The sequence below is a fragment of the Puma concolor genome, chromosome B4 (genome assembly GCF_028749965.1).
Source record: "Puma concolor isolate L17-30 chromosome B4, mPumCon1.1.hap2, whole genome shotgun sequence".
Lineage (NCBI taxonomy): Eukaryota > Metazoa > Chordata > Mammalia > Carnivora > Felidae > Puma > Puma concolor.
The window spans coordinates 124,384,625-124,402,563 of record NC_141673.1 but is presented as its reverse complement, the minus strand read 5'-3'; the positions used below and the strand labels follow the sequence as shown (position 1 = coordinate 124,402,563).

The 17,939-nt window shown below is 36.7% G+C and overlaps 1 protein-coding gene across 1 annotated transcript in view; it reads left to right on the top strand.

Annotated features, from left to right (window-relative positions):
• PLXDC2 (plexin domain containing 2) overlaps positions 1 to 17,939 on the top strand; it is a 451,622-nt gene that overhangs the window by 336,958 nt on the left and 96,725 nt on the right. Inside the window, exons 8-9 of the mRNA XM_025930088.2 lie at positions 13,672 to 13,767; positions 13,958 to 14,039. Of these exons, the coding sequence (XP_025785873.2) occupies positions 13,672 to 13,767; positions 13,958 to 14,039 (178 nt within the window). The remainder of the gene's footprint in view (positions 1 to 13,671; positions 13,768 to 13,957; positions 14,040 to 17,939) is intronic.

Here is a 17,939-nt window from a genome sequence, read left to right as displayed (position 1 = left end):
TAGATTATTGTTTGGTTTATAACTCTTATTGGTATTCGTTGTCTCTCTGTTACTCTTCAACTAATAATTTAGGTAAAATGAAATCAAATAGCTAAGCCAAGAGTGTGTAATTTTGGATTCTTTGGTATAGTTAGCTTGGTTGCACAGATCTATTTTTTTTTTTAATGTTTATTTATGTTTGAGAGAAAGCACGAGGCAGGGAGGGGCAGAGAGTATCTGACGCGGGCTCCATGCTGGCAGCAGAGAGCCAGATACGGGGCTCGAACTCAAGAACCTTGAGATCATGACCTGAGCCAAAGATCACGACCTGAGCTTAAGTGACTGAGCCACCCAGGCACCCCACACAGCTCTATTTTTATCATTAATAACAAGAAGATAAAGGAATGATAGATGATTTCACTGATAGGTATATGACTATTATTTATTTGTAAAACTTAAATTTACTAACAAAAGAGCAGTTTGTGCCATTTTATGTCTATCATGTTTATACAAAAGTGTTTGATAGTCTAAAAGAAGATGACAGAAAAAAATATAAAGTGAAGTAAATAAAAATTTTGGTGGGACTATACCTACCAGAGAAGAAACATAGTTTCTTTAAATCATTTTTACTTATCTAGTCTAGTTTACATTTGTAGAATAAATACATATATGTTACTTAGTCAGCTGTTCATCATATTAGAAATTCAGAATATTAGAAATTAATCATATTAGAAATTCAGAAAACCACCACTGGTAGTAATTCTGATCATGTATATAGCCATCATTTGTAAGTTTCTGTGTTTTAAACCTTCACTATTCTAGAAGAGTCCTGAGGGATGCTTGGGTGTGTTAGTACTGATGTTTGTTTGTGTCCTAAACATGCATATGTAAAGCAAGGGGGTGATCATGAAATACCAAGATTAGATCATTTGTTTCCCTGTTTGGTTCAAAGTCCTTATATTCCACTATAGGGGTAGACTTAATTTATCACATGCGTATGCTATTTGGTCTTCCCTTGAACTAATTCTGTTTAATTATATCATCTCTCAAATACAGAGGAGGTAAATGGAGTGGAAATTATTTAGATTTTTCAGAGCAGCGGATTGGCTGGAAACGTTATAGGGATTATCTTACAACTACAATTTAGAATGACATTCAGATGTGGGAGTTCTGCTTGCTGAAGAACTTGAGTCTTCCATGGCGGTTTCTCCTTGTTAGTGGAGAATTAGTGGGAAGTAACATTCGAGGGAGCTGTTAAATCAAGGCAGATTTTCCAGAAACGAAAGTGTACAATGAACAAAGCAAGGATATGTTAGCATGTGTAGACACAAAACGACATCCTCTTTAATAAGAGGCCATGTTGTGGGAGAGCCAAAGTTGATTCCTGTTTGAGGAGTGTTTTCACATTCCTTCTTTCAGGGATGTTAAATCAAGCATGACTTGAGCCAATTATTACACAAGGAAGAGAAAACACCAGTTTTAGTTTATTTGTGGGTTCTTTTCTTCTGAAGAAGGATTTTGTTTGCAGCTTCCTCAGAAGACAGCTTGGTCCATATTGATGTTCTGATATGTTATTGTTTTAACAAAAAGACTCACCCAAGTACAAAAGAAAAAAAAGAATCACAAATGTATTTTAATATGCAAGTGTTGTCTCAGAACTGAGGCACAGTAGAATTTTGGGCTCACTAATTACAATTTTGCATCCCTTGCTATAATGTAATAGGGTAACCAGTATGTCTTGAGGAAAAATATTCCTCCCAAATATAAATTTTATTGAATAAATTGGCAAAATTCATATGAATTTTGAGAACAGATTATGTCTAAAGTTGAGACTCAGCATTCATCCGAAACAATTTCACAAGCTTCGAGTTCAGGGAAAAGTGTCTCTCAGGCAAGCTGCATGTTGGACTAACATTCACATTTCCTGTTGACCTCACTGTTCCATCCTGAGAATATTAGCTGAGAAAGAATGGAGGTTCTGAGTTTCTAATCCACTCGTCCCTGCCTGTAGATGGGACCATATTTCAATAAGAAAATTGGAATTGATGTGTTCTATTTAAAAATCTTTTGGGGAAGGGAGCACCTGGGTGGCTCAGTCAGTTAAGCGTCTGACCTCGGCTCAGGTCATGATCTCAAGGTTGGTTTCCAGACTAAGAGTCCCGCATTGGGCTGTCTTCTTTCAACACAGAACCTGCTTCAGATCTTCTGTCTACCTCTCTCTCTGTTCCTCCCCAACCCTCTCTCTCTCAAAAATAAAAATAATAATAATAATAATAATAATGAATTTAAAAATCTTTTCAGGAACAGAAAAATTTAAGTCTCCTTAAAAATCTGTTCCCAAATTTATGTGTAATAATGTCTGTTACATGAACTTCTGTATAAAGGGAAAGATATGTTCACATAGCATTCTCAGCCTAAAAGAAAAAAAAACACACATATATGCCAGAGATTAGGCTGACCGAAGATTAGCATAATACAAGCTATAAAATGAGTACTTTTTCCTGAGAATTATAAGACGATTCCTAGAGATCTGTATGTTACCTGTTTGTGCAATCAGAATTTAGAAAAGCATTTAAATCCATTTCAAAATTCTGCTCTCTTATTTAACAACCCTCACTATTAGGAGTCATCCTCACAGGGAATTTAAATCATTCATCTCTGTTCCCCCTTTTTCTTCTTCTGAGTGAATTTCAGGGAAAAACTGATCATTATCGTAAGTAATGAGTGGTTTCATTTCTTCTCTATTGCAAGGTACGTTATATAGGACCCTGTTCTCATAAGATCAATTTTCTGTTCTTTTAAGCATTTTGGTTACACGGTTTATGTAGCACTTAGATCCTCAGCTTAATCTCATGGCAACATCGGAGTGCAAGCTGTAACCTTGAGAATAATTTTTCCCTGTGGGACCACCATTCTTGGAGGTCGTTACACCATTCTTATCAGTTGGTCAAGTTTTGGTAAAGTATTTGTAAAGCTGTTAGGTAAGTTTAAGTTATTTATCATGAAGATTTCTCTGCACCCTTTCATCGTAATATCAACAACGGAAAACTTGTTTCTCAGTTTTTGAAGGCTTCCAAATAATAAATGATTTCAATGTAACTTTCAAGCATAGTTTATTACCTTAGTCTTTATCTTTCAAAAAGGATCAGGTGATCTGACAGTTGAAAGTAGCAAAGGGAATTCAGGCATTGTTAGGAAATAGTTCTGAGGTTACAAAGGAAATTCCTCTGCTCCTTCCAAAACAAAACAAAACAAAACAAAACAAAAAGCCCATGGTGAAATTAACCCTTATCTCTAAAAAATAAAATAAAAGATAAAATTAGTTAGCAGTCCAGAAAGTATAAAGGTTACCTTAATGGGAATACTAATAATGAGGCCTTGAGCATTTTATTTAATTCCGATAGCCTTTTTTTATTTTATTTTTTTTTTTAATTTTTTTTTCAACGTTTATTTATTTTTTTGGGACAGAGAGAGACAGAGCATGAACGGGGAAGGGGCAGAGAGAGAGGGAGACACAGAATCGGAAACAGGGTCCAGGCTCTGAGCCATCAGCCCAGAGCCTGACGCGGGGCTCGAACTCATGGACCGTGAGATCGTGACGTGGCTGAAGTGGGACGCTTAACCGACTGCGCCACCCAGGTGCCCCTAATTCCAATAGCCTTACAGACAAAATGGTCACCTTAATACCTAAGATACAATGGGTATGTTGCATGCAGTATTTGGCACAAGGTAATCAGCACTGTATTTGTACATGTATTTATTGTTTATTCATCATAATCAACATTATCACTTTAAGACACTGATGCTAAGATGTCCACACCCAGAACAATTGCTTGTGAGACTCGGGCCACAGGAGACTCCTATCAGGAAACACCTGACACTCGGAAACTCTTCCTTAACTAAGCAGCGTTTGCTTTTTGATGTCTTGCTGTGTCTGTCTGTGTGTACCTGTGTGTCTGCATCACCTTCTATTTTTCATAAAATATTTTGTAGAATTTTAGAAACAAAAAGAACACAGAGATCAGCTGGCTTCAGTCTCCACAGGTACAGATGTGAAACACAGGTCTGCATACAATGACTTGGATTGTTCATTACAGAAACCCAAATGGAAGAACATACTTGTGATTATAAGCATAGCGCATGTTAATTCAGAGAAATCTGTACATTACAGGGAATGCACAGAAAAAAATTTAAATGGTCCGTAATTCTACCACAGGAAGATAACAATGTTTCCGCGTGTCTGCATCCAAACTTCTGTTTTTAGTATATACACTCGCAGACACATGCACATTAAGAAAATTGGCATTGTGTTAAAAATATTTTTGTCACCTATTTTTCTCTTAATATATATAACACATTTTTTTTCTGCACTGCTGAATACCTGTCTAAAATGTGGTCATTAATAGCTGCAACAAATTCCTTTATTTCGTAATTTATGTAACCTGTCTGGGCACTAGTTTGTCATGTTTGTTGCTTTTCATATTAATTATCAGTAAAACAGTGCTGAACATCTTCGTTTTCAAATTTTGACACAACTGATTGCTTATAAGCGAATATGTAGCCATTGACTGTTAACGGGTTTTTATGCACTTTGACAGGTTGCTTTCTATAAAGGTTGTAGCAATTTACTCCCCCTGCCCCAGCATTTTATTAGATATCCCATTTCCCCAGATGCTCCCAGACACTGTCCTCATTTTTTAAACTGAAAATTTGATAAGCAGAACGTGATATTTCATTGTTGCTTTAATATTCTGTTGATTACCAGGTTTTCACATTGTCATGTATTCGTAGGTCATGTGTAATTTCCATAATTTCTTGTCAAATAGCTTTATTAAGTAATCCTTTCTCAGCCTCAGCTTATGTGCCTCCAAATCCTTTACACGGTGTGCAAAGGTCTTCCTGGATAAATGTATAATTCTCACTAGTACCGTTCCTCCTTGTTTGTTTCCCTCTCCTCCAATTTAACACTCTGAATTTCCATCTGAATCTCTAGGGTGCTGACCTTCTCCCTCACGCCTCACCTTTTCTCCGCCTTCTGAGCTTAAAGAGCATAACATTTCCAGCAAGAAAACCCAGAAAATCCACTCTTGCCTTTGCGGTTCTTTTATTGGGAAACGTAAAGCTATGCCATTTTCGTCATGTGAAAGTTAGTTTTACACACGCGCAGAATTCTTGTCCAAGAAAGCAGCCTGGAAAGCTGCTGACCTTCCTTGAAATGGTTCTTCTACAAGTTATGATAACAGCTATTTCTGAATCCTTCAGAACATACCACTCTGTTCTTCTCACCCACCGGCAGTACATGATCTGCTTCTTTCTTAACATCAATCTGTGTCTCATCCGCATCTGCTGTTTTAAATCTATTAACGTCATTGGTGCTACAACGTGCCCTGGCTTTGTTGATTAATTATTATTCACACCTCAATAAGAAACATAAGCGTTCTTTTTTTTTTTTTAATTTTTTTTTTAACATTTTATTTATTTTTGAGACAGAGAGAGAGCATGAACGGGGGAGGTTCAGAGAGAGGGAGACACAGAATCTGAAACAGGCCAGGCTCCAGGCTCTGAGCTGTCAGCACAGAGCCCGACGCGGGGCTCGAACTCACATACAGCGAGATCATGACCTGAGCTGAAGTCGGACGCTTAACCGACTGAGCCACCCAGGCGCCCCAACATTAGCATTTTCAAAGATAAAACTCAACTCATTTGGAAAACAAATATATTTTAAAGATACTTAGAGGGTCAAAGAACTCTTTGAGGAGCATTGTATATAGTTCATCATATATGTTCTCTTTATAAGCTTCACAGACCAGGCAGCAATTTTTCAAGAAACTTGACCAAAATTATGTTTACAGACTGGAAAAAAAACAACCCCTAACAAAAAGAGAGATTTTTTTTTTTTATTTACTCTTCAAAATGTCTTAAGCTTTAATTCTCAAAAACATAATACCATAGACCAGTACTGTCTAGTAGAACTTTCTACACTGATAAGACATCCTAAATCGGAACTGTTGAGTATTAGTCTCACTAGCTGCATGTGGCTGCTAAGCACTTGAAATGTGGCTAGTGACACTGGGGATTTGAATTTTTAATTGATTTCATTAACTAACTCTAAGTTAAAGAGATACATGTGACTAGTGGTTACCATCTTGGACAGAGTAACAATAGATTATAGCATCTATTGAAATGGAATATTAAACTTCAGGTATAATATTTACAGAACATCCTTTTTTTATTTCCTCTTTGCCTTTCAGAAAAGCCTTGGCATCTTAGATATGATTAAATAATACATTTTCAAATATAAGCATTCCATTATAACTGGTTTTCCCTAAATAAAACTATTGGTAATTTTGGTTTGTTTGTAGGACAGCTCCATTATAATTATTAGCAACTCTAATTAAAAAAAAAAAAAAAACATGTTGACAGACTATTGAGGAAATGAATAATCTTGAAAACACGTAAGATATTTTTCTTACATACTCTATTAAAGCTCTTTTAGAAGAACTGAGCCTCACTTGTTTTTTTTTTTGTTTTGTTTTATTTTGTTTTGTTTTGTTTTGTTTTCAGAGAGAGGGCTGCTAGCAGGGAAGAGGGGCAGAGGGAGAGAAAGAGAATCTCAAGCAGTGTCCACACTGATCAGCACAGAGCCTGACACGGGGCTCGATCCCATGTCCCTGGGATCATAACCTGAGCTGAAATCAAGAGTCAGGTGCTTAACCAACTGAGCCACCCAGGGGCCACCAGCCTTACTTGTTATTTTCAAAGTTATCTTTTCATTCATTTAAGGACAGATTGATCACAAATCCTTTAGTAAATCCTAACTTCCTTCTTCTCAAAATGGAAAGCCCTTCAAATTATTCATTTTTCAGAAGATAAAAAATTGCTTCTCCTTACAGCATAGCTTCATAAGGTGCTTTGGTTCCCAAGTATGCATTTGCCCACTCATGGCTCAACAAAAGGAAAAAGTAATAGAAATCGTGACATTTCCCCATAAATATTCTCTCATAAAACTCTTCCACGATAGAAAGCATTATGCAAAGTGATACTCTATGCTTTTACATACATTTCAAACACCCCTTGTTTTATTCTAATCCTAGATATTTAAACTCCTAAACTCCTAAATATTTGCTTCTTTTTTAAAAAGATTGATTTTTAGGTTGGATTTTTAAAAAGAAGCAAATATTTAGGAGTTTTCTGGATATTAGAAATCACTGGTTAATTATAACATATTTCAGAGGTATTTGTAGCTAAATTCTTGTTTTTTAGATCTATTCATCCATTTATTCATTGACTTTTTATCCTGTACCAATATCAGGCGAGGTAAAATTTTACCGTTATAGAGATAGTCTCTCAATTTATTTAATAATTTATTTCTAATATAAAATACTAAAAATCACAGAAAGGACTTCAATACATTATTAAAAATTCAACATACTTAAAAATTTATGTATTCAATAAATATCTATTGAGTACCTATGAAGCCAGGATTTATTGGTCTAAGGAAGAGAAACCCATCTTAATGTACTTTTATTTATTCAATATAGTGAATCAAAAGCTCATCTTTGCAATGGTCGCCTTACTATGGAAGGCCTAGGAAAGGAGCCAAAATAGTTCTCAAAAATAACCTAAATTGAGTTTTTCTATCAAGTTCTGTCTGCCTTATTTATTTTAAATTATGACCTCAGAGATTCAATTTTCCACTTTTCTCTCACATTTGCCTTCAAATTTAGACTTTGCCTTATTTTTTATTTTTCCCTATTACTTCATGAATATTTCTATTTTAACCTACACTTCCCTATTACACAGAGAATATTCCTATTTTTAACAAATACTGGTTGGATACCTTTATAAACATGCCCACATGTTAATTTTTCCAATTGAGTTTTTTTATAGGAAGTTTAGTTTCTTGGAAACGGAGGGGTTTTTCTTCCACAAGTACCAAACATCTGCATAATTTAGCACTAAAAGCTTTTCAAACACTTGATTTTAAAATGTATCTTACTACATTTCACCCAACTTTATTTAATAAAGTGACCATCTTCTTTTCTCTCAGAAAAACAGTAGAGATTTAATGACATTGCCAATGTACATCGCAAAGTCTCCCCTAAGTCTCAGGAATAAAGAAATGTGTTTTCCTGGGAGAAACACCACGTCCAGAAGAACAGTCCTTAGGCCAATGGGAGCCATAGTGTTAGGGCTGTTGTCTACATGTCGCACAAGCTCACTAAGATACTCTGCCTTGACCATTTACTGTCCCAGTGCTGGTTCTGGTGCTCTTGTTGGGCAAAGGGATTACTAAAGGAAGTCAGGACATCTTGTTTAAGCCATTAGTAAATATACGTGGAATGAGGAGAAAAGTAAAGTTTGGTTTTAGATGAAGTTTCTGATCTTTTTCATGCATGCTCAGGTAACTTATGAAATCTGACCATGTAGGTTGTAGCGGTGTCCGGAAACTTCACGAACCGCAAGGGAATGATGAGAAGAAAATCTAAGAGGTTTAGATTAGTACTCCGTGATCCTCTAAATTTTATGTTGCCTTATCCAACCTATTACATTATTATTTAATAGAATAGAATTACAGAGGGCATAAAAAATGTTTGAAGCAAAAACATCTTCTCTTTGTAGAAGCTGTATTTAGCAACGCCAACCAGCTCTTTCTGTTAGTGAATTACATATTGTGTGGGAGGCTTATCGCGGCTCTAACGGTGCCCTTTTTTTCTCAAGAGTCTCTTTTTTTTCCCCCAAGTCTTCATGCTGGGAATGAACTTGTAGTTGTGCAATACATGCTGTTTACATTAAAGAGTATTCAGTGAATGGTGCTGGGTGGCAGGCTGAACTGGAAGTGGAAAAGAAATAACCATTTGGGACCAGTCATTAGGCATTAGTAATCTGTAAGTAAGGCAATGTTAGCAAATTATTTATTTGACAGTTCAGACAATATTAAGATATTCATATAAATGGAAGAGCCAGCCAATTTACAAAATCACTTATACATTCTCTATGTGAATGTTACCTTTAAAGACAAACTAGATCATGGCTAATCATGCCACAAAGAACTCATTAAACTGTTTCTACTTCAGCCAGAGTGAATATTGATTGGAGGGGATTCCTCGTGTTCCCATATGATCCCTCCTGTTAATTTGCTCAGATTTCCTAAAAAAAAAAAATGCACTTCACTAGTCACACTTTGAATCATATCACCTCAAGATTTTGGTTACTAAACTTTATCCTCTGTGTGTTAGTCTGCACAGAGATTTAGGTGTTTTGTTTTTGGTTTTGTTTTTAATTTTTAAAAGCCCTTAATGAGTATTCTAGTCAAACTTAGTTTTGTAAAGTGGTAAGAAAACAGCTAAAGCTGTATCAACACTACTAAGACTGAATTTTTGGGACAGCATTATTTTGGCTGACTTTCTAAAGAAGACACACGAGCTAAAGACATTTCTGGAATCAAATGAAAGCTTCTAGTATTGGCAGGCGCTACCAGTAAATACATTCCTAATCACTTGTTTTTGACAGGGGTATCTCTGAAATTCAACAAAAATGACCATTTGGAAGCTGTCATTAATTGGCAGGTCATCAAATAAAACTCATTCTCATTAATTTCATTTTGTTAAACTCATTTCCTCCCCGCAGTAGGAAGGGTCCCAGTGGGTGATAGAATTAGCATAGCAAAAAAGGTCACTTTCCCTTAACCCCATATGCATAATCAATAATTAAGTTCCAGGGGCGCCTGGGTGGCGCAGTCAGTTAAGCGTCCGACTTCAGCCAGGTCACGATCTCGCGGTCCGGGAGTTCGAGCCCCGCGTCAGGCTCTGGGCTGATGGCTCGGAGCCTGGAGCCTGTTTCCGATTCTGTGTCTCCCTCTCTCTCTGCCCCTCCCCCGTTCATGCTCTGTCTCTCTCTGTCCCAAAAATAAATAAAACGTTGAAGAAAAAAAAAAAAATTTAATAATTAAGTTCCAGAGGATTCACAGTCATTATGTCAGTAGTTTGAGGTTTTCAAAGGATAATATGAAATGAACAGAAAACTAGTATTTTAATAAGCAGCTACTAATATGATAGATACTGAGTGAACTTTAGTATGAAGGAGACTCTAAAACCCCCAACCAATAATCTCATGGCAAAGTCATGTTGTGTCTTTATTTCCAAGAACTAAATTATTTAGCAAAAAACAAGGGAAACCAGTATATAGGAAGATGTATTATTTAGATAAAGCAGAAGCTGGGGAGTCTTTTCTGTGCCTTACAACTTAAGAAAAGAGTGCCCTGCCCTTGAGAAACCTTACTGAATACCATTAAATTAGCATTTTTCTCTGATGTTTGATAAAGTTTACACTTTGAAAATCATATATGCATTTTCACTTATACCAAAAAGAAATTAATTGGATTATGGTTCTTGAGCAGTGTTTTCCAGTCTGATAAACCTGAAGATATATTCAGCAAATGGCTCTAGAACCTCTGTGAGCCCCAAAACATTTCTTTTGGGGCTACCTCCCTTACTCTTCTGGAGTAGTATTTCACGGGGAATAATCGGAAATGAGTGGAAAGACAGGAGTGGATAAAAGTAGAGGCACGTATAGGTTTTCAGTACATGTTTGACTTTGCCCCTGGATGTGTAGGTATATCTACAGTTGCTAAACACTTGTACTAAATCTCCCGTACACCATCTTCCTGATCCGCATCCTGTCGGATCCATTGATGTTAATCAAAATTTAGCTTTCTCTAAGCTAAGGTGGGAGATAAATTCCTAGAAGCCTGATTTCAGAACCTTAGTGTGATTTCAGTGAGTTTAGATCTGTAGAAATAGACCATGATATGCAGCATGTAACCAGTGTGATGCTGATTGCCGTATTAAACATTTATTGAGCACTTGCGGTGTGAAAGAGATTGTTCTAACCAATTTTCATTTACTGTCTCATTTGAGTTCTCAAAACAACTCAGTGATCTAGGTACTATTATCTCTATTTTAGAGATGAGGCAACCGAGGCGGGAGAGGCTAACAAAGGAGCCCAGGGTCACACAGATACAAGCAGCAACACTCGGATTTGACCCACGCAAAATTGTTCAAGAGCGTGTTCTATCAACCACTATGACATATGACTTCCCAAGATTAGATACTCTGATATTTTTTAAATAAACTGATAGCTTCCCAAATAATTCCTGATCGATAAGACAGCATTCAGGAAATGTGTTCCTTTCATCACAAGCATTTCAAGAGCTAAATAAAATGCTGATAACATTGCTTCACCCATTAGAATTTACCAAACTCAGGCAAGCTCATGAGTGTAAGACTCAGGTCTTTTTTTTAATAGGGGATCTTAAATATATTTCGTCAACAGTCTTAATTGTAATAAAATATGTTTGCCGTATTTATCTGATATTTAATTATTAAAGTTCATGTCAAAGTCTCCCATCTAGCCTACTCCTCAGGGAGACTGTTGGATTTGCTGATGAATAATTATAAGTTCCTTCATACAATCTAAGTACCAGTCGTTAACCTTTCTCAGATACAATGCTGTATATTTAATAAATATCAGTACTAATTTTTTTTTTAATTTTTTTTTCAACGTTTATTTATTTTTGGGACAGAGAGAGACAGAGCATGAACGGGGGAGGAGCAGAGAGAGAGGGAGACACAGAATCGGAAACAGGCTCCAGGCTCTGAGCCATCAGCCCAGAGCCTGATGCGGGGCTCGAACTCACGGACCGCGAGATCGTGACCTGGCTGAAGTCGGACGCTTAACCGACTGCGCCACCCAGGCGCCCCAGTACTAATTTTTTTAAAGTGACCTAAGTTCTGTTTTACTTTTATTAAAAGAAACCCATCTAAACCTTTAAAGCAATCAGACTCATATTCTGGCTGTGAATTTTTTTTTTTTTTTTTTTAGGCTGTGAAAAAATTGTAATTGTTACCCATTCCTAAAAGACTTATTTTAGCTTGAGTTTTAAAGAAATGGTATCATCTTACCTTTTTTAAATTTTTTTTATTTTTTTAAGTTTTACTTAAATTCCATTTAGTTAATATACAACAAAATATTAGTTGTGGGTGTATAATATAGTAATTCATTACTTATATACAACATCTGGTGCTCATCACATTGCACTTCTTAATCCCCATCATCGATTTAAACCATCCTCCTGCCCACTTCACTGTGCTAGCCATCAATTTTTTCTCTAATTTAGTTAAGAATCTGTTGCTTTTCCTCTTTTCTCTCCCTATGATGAGTCATTTGTTTCTTAAATACAACACATGAGTGAAATCATATGGTATTGGACTACCTCTGACTGACTTATTTCACTTAGCATAATAATTTCTTTTTTTTAATGTTTATTTATTTATTATTTTTTTTAAATTTTTAAAAAAACATTTTTTTAATTTACATCCAAGTTAGTTAGCATATAGTGCAACAATGATTTCAGGAGTAAGATTCCTTAGTGCCCCTTACCCACTTAGCCCCTCCCCCTCCCCCCCCTCCTGCAATCCCTCCAGCAACCCTCAGTTTGTTCTCCATATTTATGAGTCTCTTCTGTTTTGTCATTCTCCCTGTTTTTATATTATTTTTGTTTCCCTTCCCTTATGTTCATCTGTTTTATTTCTTAAAGTCCTCATATGAGTGAAGTCATATGATTTTATGTCAAAGTCTTTCAAAATATATAAATCCATCAAGAAAATTTCTTCAGTATATTCTGGGTAACAATGGGTTGGAGCCCACTAGCAAAGTGAGATATCTGAGACCATAATCAACATTTCAACTCCACAGGTTAAAAAAAAGACTTCTGGAGGGCTGAGGGCCACCTGGGTGGCTCAGTTGGTTGAGCATCCAAATCTGATTTCAGTTCAGGTCATGATCCCTGCGTCATGGCATAGAGCCCTGCATCAGTCTCCACCCTGAGCGTGGAGCCTGAGTTAAGATTCTCTCTCTGTCTGGGGCACCTGGGTGACTCAGTCAGTTGAGACTCTGACTTCACCTCAGGTTGTGATCTCATGGTTTATGGGTTCAAGCCCCACGTTGGGCTCTGTGCTGACAGCTCAGAGCCTGGAGCTGTTTTGGATTCTGCATCTTCCCCTCTCTCTCTCCCCCTCCCCCACTCATCTCTCTTTCTCTCTCTCTCTCTCTCAAAAATAGATAAAACATTTTAAAAATTTTTTAAAAGGGATTCTCTCTTTCTGTCCCTCTCCCTGCTTACATTCTCTCTCTCTCTCTAAAATTAAATTAAATTAAATTAAATTAAATTAAATTAAATTAGGGGCGCCTGGGTGGCGCAGTCAGTTAAGCGTCCGACTTCAGCCAGGTCACGATCTCGCGGTCCGTGAGTTCGAGCCCCGCATCAGGCTCTGGGCTGATGGCTCGGAGCCTGGAGCCTGTTTCCGATTCTGTGTCTCCCTCTCTCTCTGCCCCTCCCCCGTTCATGCTCTGTCTCTCTCTGTCCCAAAAATAAATAAACGTTGAAAAAAAAAAAATTAAAAAAAAATAAATTAAATTAAATTTAATTTAAAAAAAAAGACTTCTGGGTATATCAGCACATGATTTTCAGGTTGTTTTTAATAACCACTCTCTTCACAGGGATTATTTTAAATCTTCATTTTAAAACCACATTGGGTGAAAAGCATATCATTTTATATTCATTATTAAATGTTGCTTTATAGGCAAAGAAATCTTGAAAGGCTTTTTTTTTTTCTATTTGTGTTTTTACAGATGTCCGGAGAAGAACAATTTATGAATACCACCGAGTAGAGCTACAGATGTCAAAAATTACCAATATTTCAGCTGTGGAGATGACCCCATTACCTAGTAAGTTACCATGTGAACAGAACTAGATGGAAAGTTTCATGATCTGCTCTGTTTATGCATAGGTATCTTGGTCCTGTGTGTATATAGGGATGGGTGGGGGATTTTAATTTTGGTTGAGCATTCTTTTTTTTTTTAATTTCTCTCCATGCTGCCAATTAGTCTTGATAAACCTATTCTTCCTGTTTCCTAGCATGTCTCCAGTTTAATGGTTGTGGCCCCTGTGTATCCTCTCAGATTGGCTTCAACTGCAGTTGGTGTAGTAAACTTCAAAGGTAAAAAAAGAGTAATACAGAAAATGTAAAAATTTCACAGACTTGTTGCTTCCAACTCTTCCGTTGAATTTTAGATGTGTCAGGTATATTGATTAGGTATATATGAACACATGTATACATGTAAAAAAAAAATGCAGAAGTGACCAAAATGCAAAAACTGCTCAGAATTTTAGTGAGTTTTAAAATTTTCCTTTGATCACTCAAGATTACCAAGAACCTTTGTAGTCAATAAAATAATTACCTGATATATATTTGTAGTTTCTATGGGGTTTAAACTAGAGGGTGATTATGACTGAGGAGTCTATAAATTGATGCCATTGGTCCATATTCTTCAGAAAGCGTGGTATGACATATCATTACTATAACAAGGGCAGTTTATGCATGACCACGTGCACATTCTTAGTAAATTCCAGGAAATATCTCAAAGGTTACTAGCCAAGATTAGAGATGTGGTCTAAAGTTAGGGAATAAAGTGACGCTAACTGACCTCCACATGAATAGAATGCGTGGTTTGATTTTCATGAATTGCAGAGGAGTTTTTAGTCCCTCGAGTTTTTCAGAGAATGAATGATCATTTGTTGGAAGTGCAGAGTGAAGACTTTTAAATGTGTTTTGTTATTTACTCCACCATCTTGTGCACCAGTTGTGTCGCAAGTGCTGGGAAAGCAGCAGCGAATGATACAGGTGTGATCACTGCCCCCCGTGCAGTTTACAGTCTTTTTAGAAGGAAGTTCCCTTCCACCTTCAGAGTCTGTGAAAAGTCTGCTTCTTCCTGCAGTTGAAGAACCGAGTCTTCAAGCTACCCGTCTGTGCTTGTTTGCATCTGAGCTTTCTGTTGTAAAAGCCTCCTATGTCTTATCATCTTCCCGCAGCACTTGCAATGATGGCAGCATGTTCAGGAATACTTTAAAAGTTGTTGAAGTATAAAGAATAGAATGTCAATTCCCTGATAACAAGCTTTAGGAAACATGTTCAACTTGCTCACTTTGGGGCAACCAGTACAGTATTGTGGATAGAACAATATTATTTATTATAATCGCTGCATTGTTTTCAGCATAGCCTGTGCCAATAATTTCCTTTGTGCAATGAATTTCACATAATGATAAAGCAAGCGGGAGATTACTACTCTTAAAAGTCGATTTTAACTTACCTCTATCTCCATGTTGCGAACAGCTGCTTTAAAATATTTTTTTTAACATTTATTTATGATTGAGAGACAGAGACAGACAGAGCATGAGCATGGGAGGGGCAGAGAGAGGGGGAGACACAGAATCCGAAGCAGGCTTCAGGCTCTGAGCCGTCAGCCCAGAATCCAACGCGCGGCTCGAACTCACAAACCGCAAGATCACGACCTGAGCCGAAGTCAGACGCTTTACCGACTGAGCCACCCAGACACCCCAGGAAGAACTACTTGCAAACTAACAGTTTGTGGTCATTTGTATTCCTATATTGTTGACATTCCATAAACATTGCCTGCATATCAGAAGCTATTCAAAATCTGCTTAGATAACAGCCAAAATGAATCTAAGAAGATGGCACTTTAATATGTATAGTTAAGTGATACTGAAAACTCCCACAAGAATTGAGTAGAAGACCCTGGCAGGGTGTGAACCTAATTCAAGTTCCAGTTCAGTGCTCACGTCCTTTGAGAAGTCTTCAGAAACCATGAGTTTGCGTGAGGTGCCCCGCACCTGCGTTTCTCAGACGTCCTGGGCAAACCTCCATCAGCAGCAGCTACCATAGGTCTTACGGACACTTGCTGGTTTGTTTCCTTTTCTAGGCTGTGGCTTTATTAAGGCCGATCGGCCTTCGTATCTCCAGAATAAGAATGTACCTTGTACTACAGAAAATTGGATGGATGCATGAATGAATGATTACCTTCCAAACCAAGGACTCATGACTAGATTTGTCTGAGAAGGAAGGGTTTCTGAGGATGAAGGAATCTGAGTGCTGAAGCCAGGAGAGTCAGAGGAAAGCCAGGAGAGTTAGCCACCCCAGACAGATTCTCAATCAAATTCTCAACTGAAATAATGTACTTGTAAGTGAAGATTCGGGACAGTAGCCGAGAAACCTATTTCCCACCAATCATTTCATTATTTTTTAAAAAAACATTTTTGGTAAAAATATACAAATATTCATGTGCATATATTTATATTACAAATTTGTATTTATAGTACGTATATATAAATACATACATATATATATAAACAAGCAATTTTGGCAATCAAAACACACACACAAGTTGCAAATTGCTTTATATTAATACTTCCATTTTATTGAAATATTTCTCTGGCAGACATTGTGCCAAGGAATTAGCAAATGTATTTAGCTCAAACTACATTTTTTACAATGGAGGAAACTGAGGCTTACAGGAGCTAGGTTATTTGTACAGGGTCTCATAGCTCTTAAGAGTTATGAGTGAGGTTAATTCATACTTAAGGTTAAGCATGAATTGACACTAGATCTGTATGCCTCCCAGCCTGCGGTCGTGACACCTCCAAGTTAATCTTCATTGCTTCCTGAAAAGTAGTAGACATACTACCGAAAAGTACATATTTTTATAACTGAGCCTGCAAGAAAATTGCCTGGTTTTGAAATTGGCATAAAAAGAATGCGGAAGAGAATTAAGCAAAAGCAAAAGGCTTTTGTATATTATTGAAAGCATAGGTTTTTTTAAAAGATTAATGGAAAAAGGAAAGGTGGTGATGCATATAAATAAGGAAGGAAGTCCTCAAAGAACACTACTTTAAAAACTACAAGTTTTCTACATGTGACCATTTGGTGTTCTGCTGAATACCAAACACTGGTTTAAAATCTTGGATTTATTTTTACTTCTTCAGCAACCCACTTATATACATATCAAAACCTGCTTAATTAATTGCTTTACCTATGGCTCATTGCACTTTTGTTCAATTTAATTTCCCCACTGCATTTTATTAATTTCTCCTTAGACCTGTGAGCCTCAAAACTTTGCTTTTGCTGCCCGGAAGTCTTTTCCCTAGACTTTGGAGCTTTTATTAACAAGTTCAATAAAACAAGAGAAGCCTTATCCTAAGCAGCACAAAAAGTGCCTCTCAGATTTTTTTCTTCCATCCTTTTTACTTTCTCATTTGTGCTCATTTACCCCTGAATGATAATCAGTTGGTGGTGATTATTGAACTCTCCAGTTGGGCTTTCTCTAAAAAGATAAGATAATTTTAATTGGTTTGTTTATTTCCTCTAATTCCTATTTTTCAGGAAGCAAAAACTAAGGCAAAATATTTGTAATGGCTTACCCCATGTCTGAAGGAATTTGAGTTATAAGAACATTTAATGAGATCCATAATCGAAACTATTTACACAGAATCGGTGGCCCATTACTTCTAGATAAGAATGCTTTTGTTTCTTCACTGAAAAATTGAGAGGACACGAATCAACCACTTTCAACTAATACCTTTTATTTTCACTCATTCAACAAAAATTTTTGAATGTCTCTTTGTTCAGGTTGCTGTCCTAAATTGTGAATTCAGTGATAAACAAGAGAAAATCACTTTGCTCACGGTGCTTACATTTTTAGTATGATGAGAAAGAATGTAAACAAATGGGTGTGCAGAAAATAGAGTTACTAGTGATGAGTGCTATGGCCAAAGAAATAAAACAGAACATTATAAGGGAAAATACAGCAAAACTCTTAATAATAGGAGTTTATTTGTTGGTATCATGCTAAGAAACCTCGCCTTTTTGAAGAGACCTTAGTTTCATTAGCCTTCATCATCCAAAAGTCTATTTTTTAGTTGAAAATATATTTTGGCTCTTAAAATATTGATTCACTCATTCATGCACTTAAAAATTTGGGGCACCTGGGTGGCTCAGTCAGTTGAGCGTCTGGCTTCGGCTCAAGTCACGATCTCAGTTCCTGAG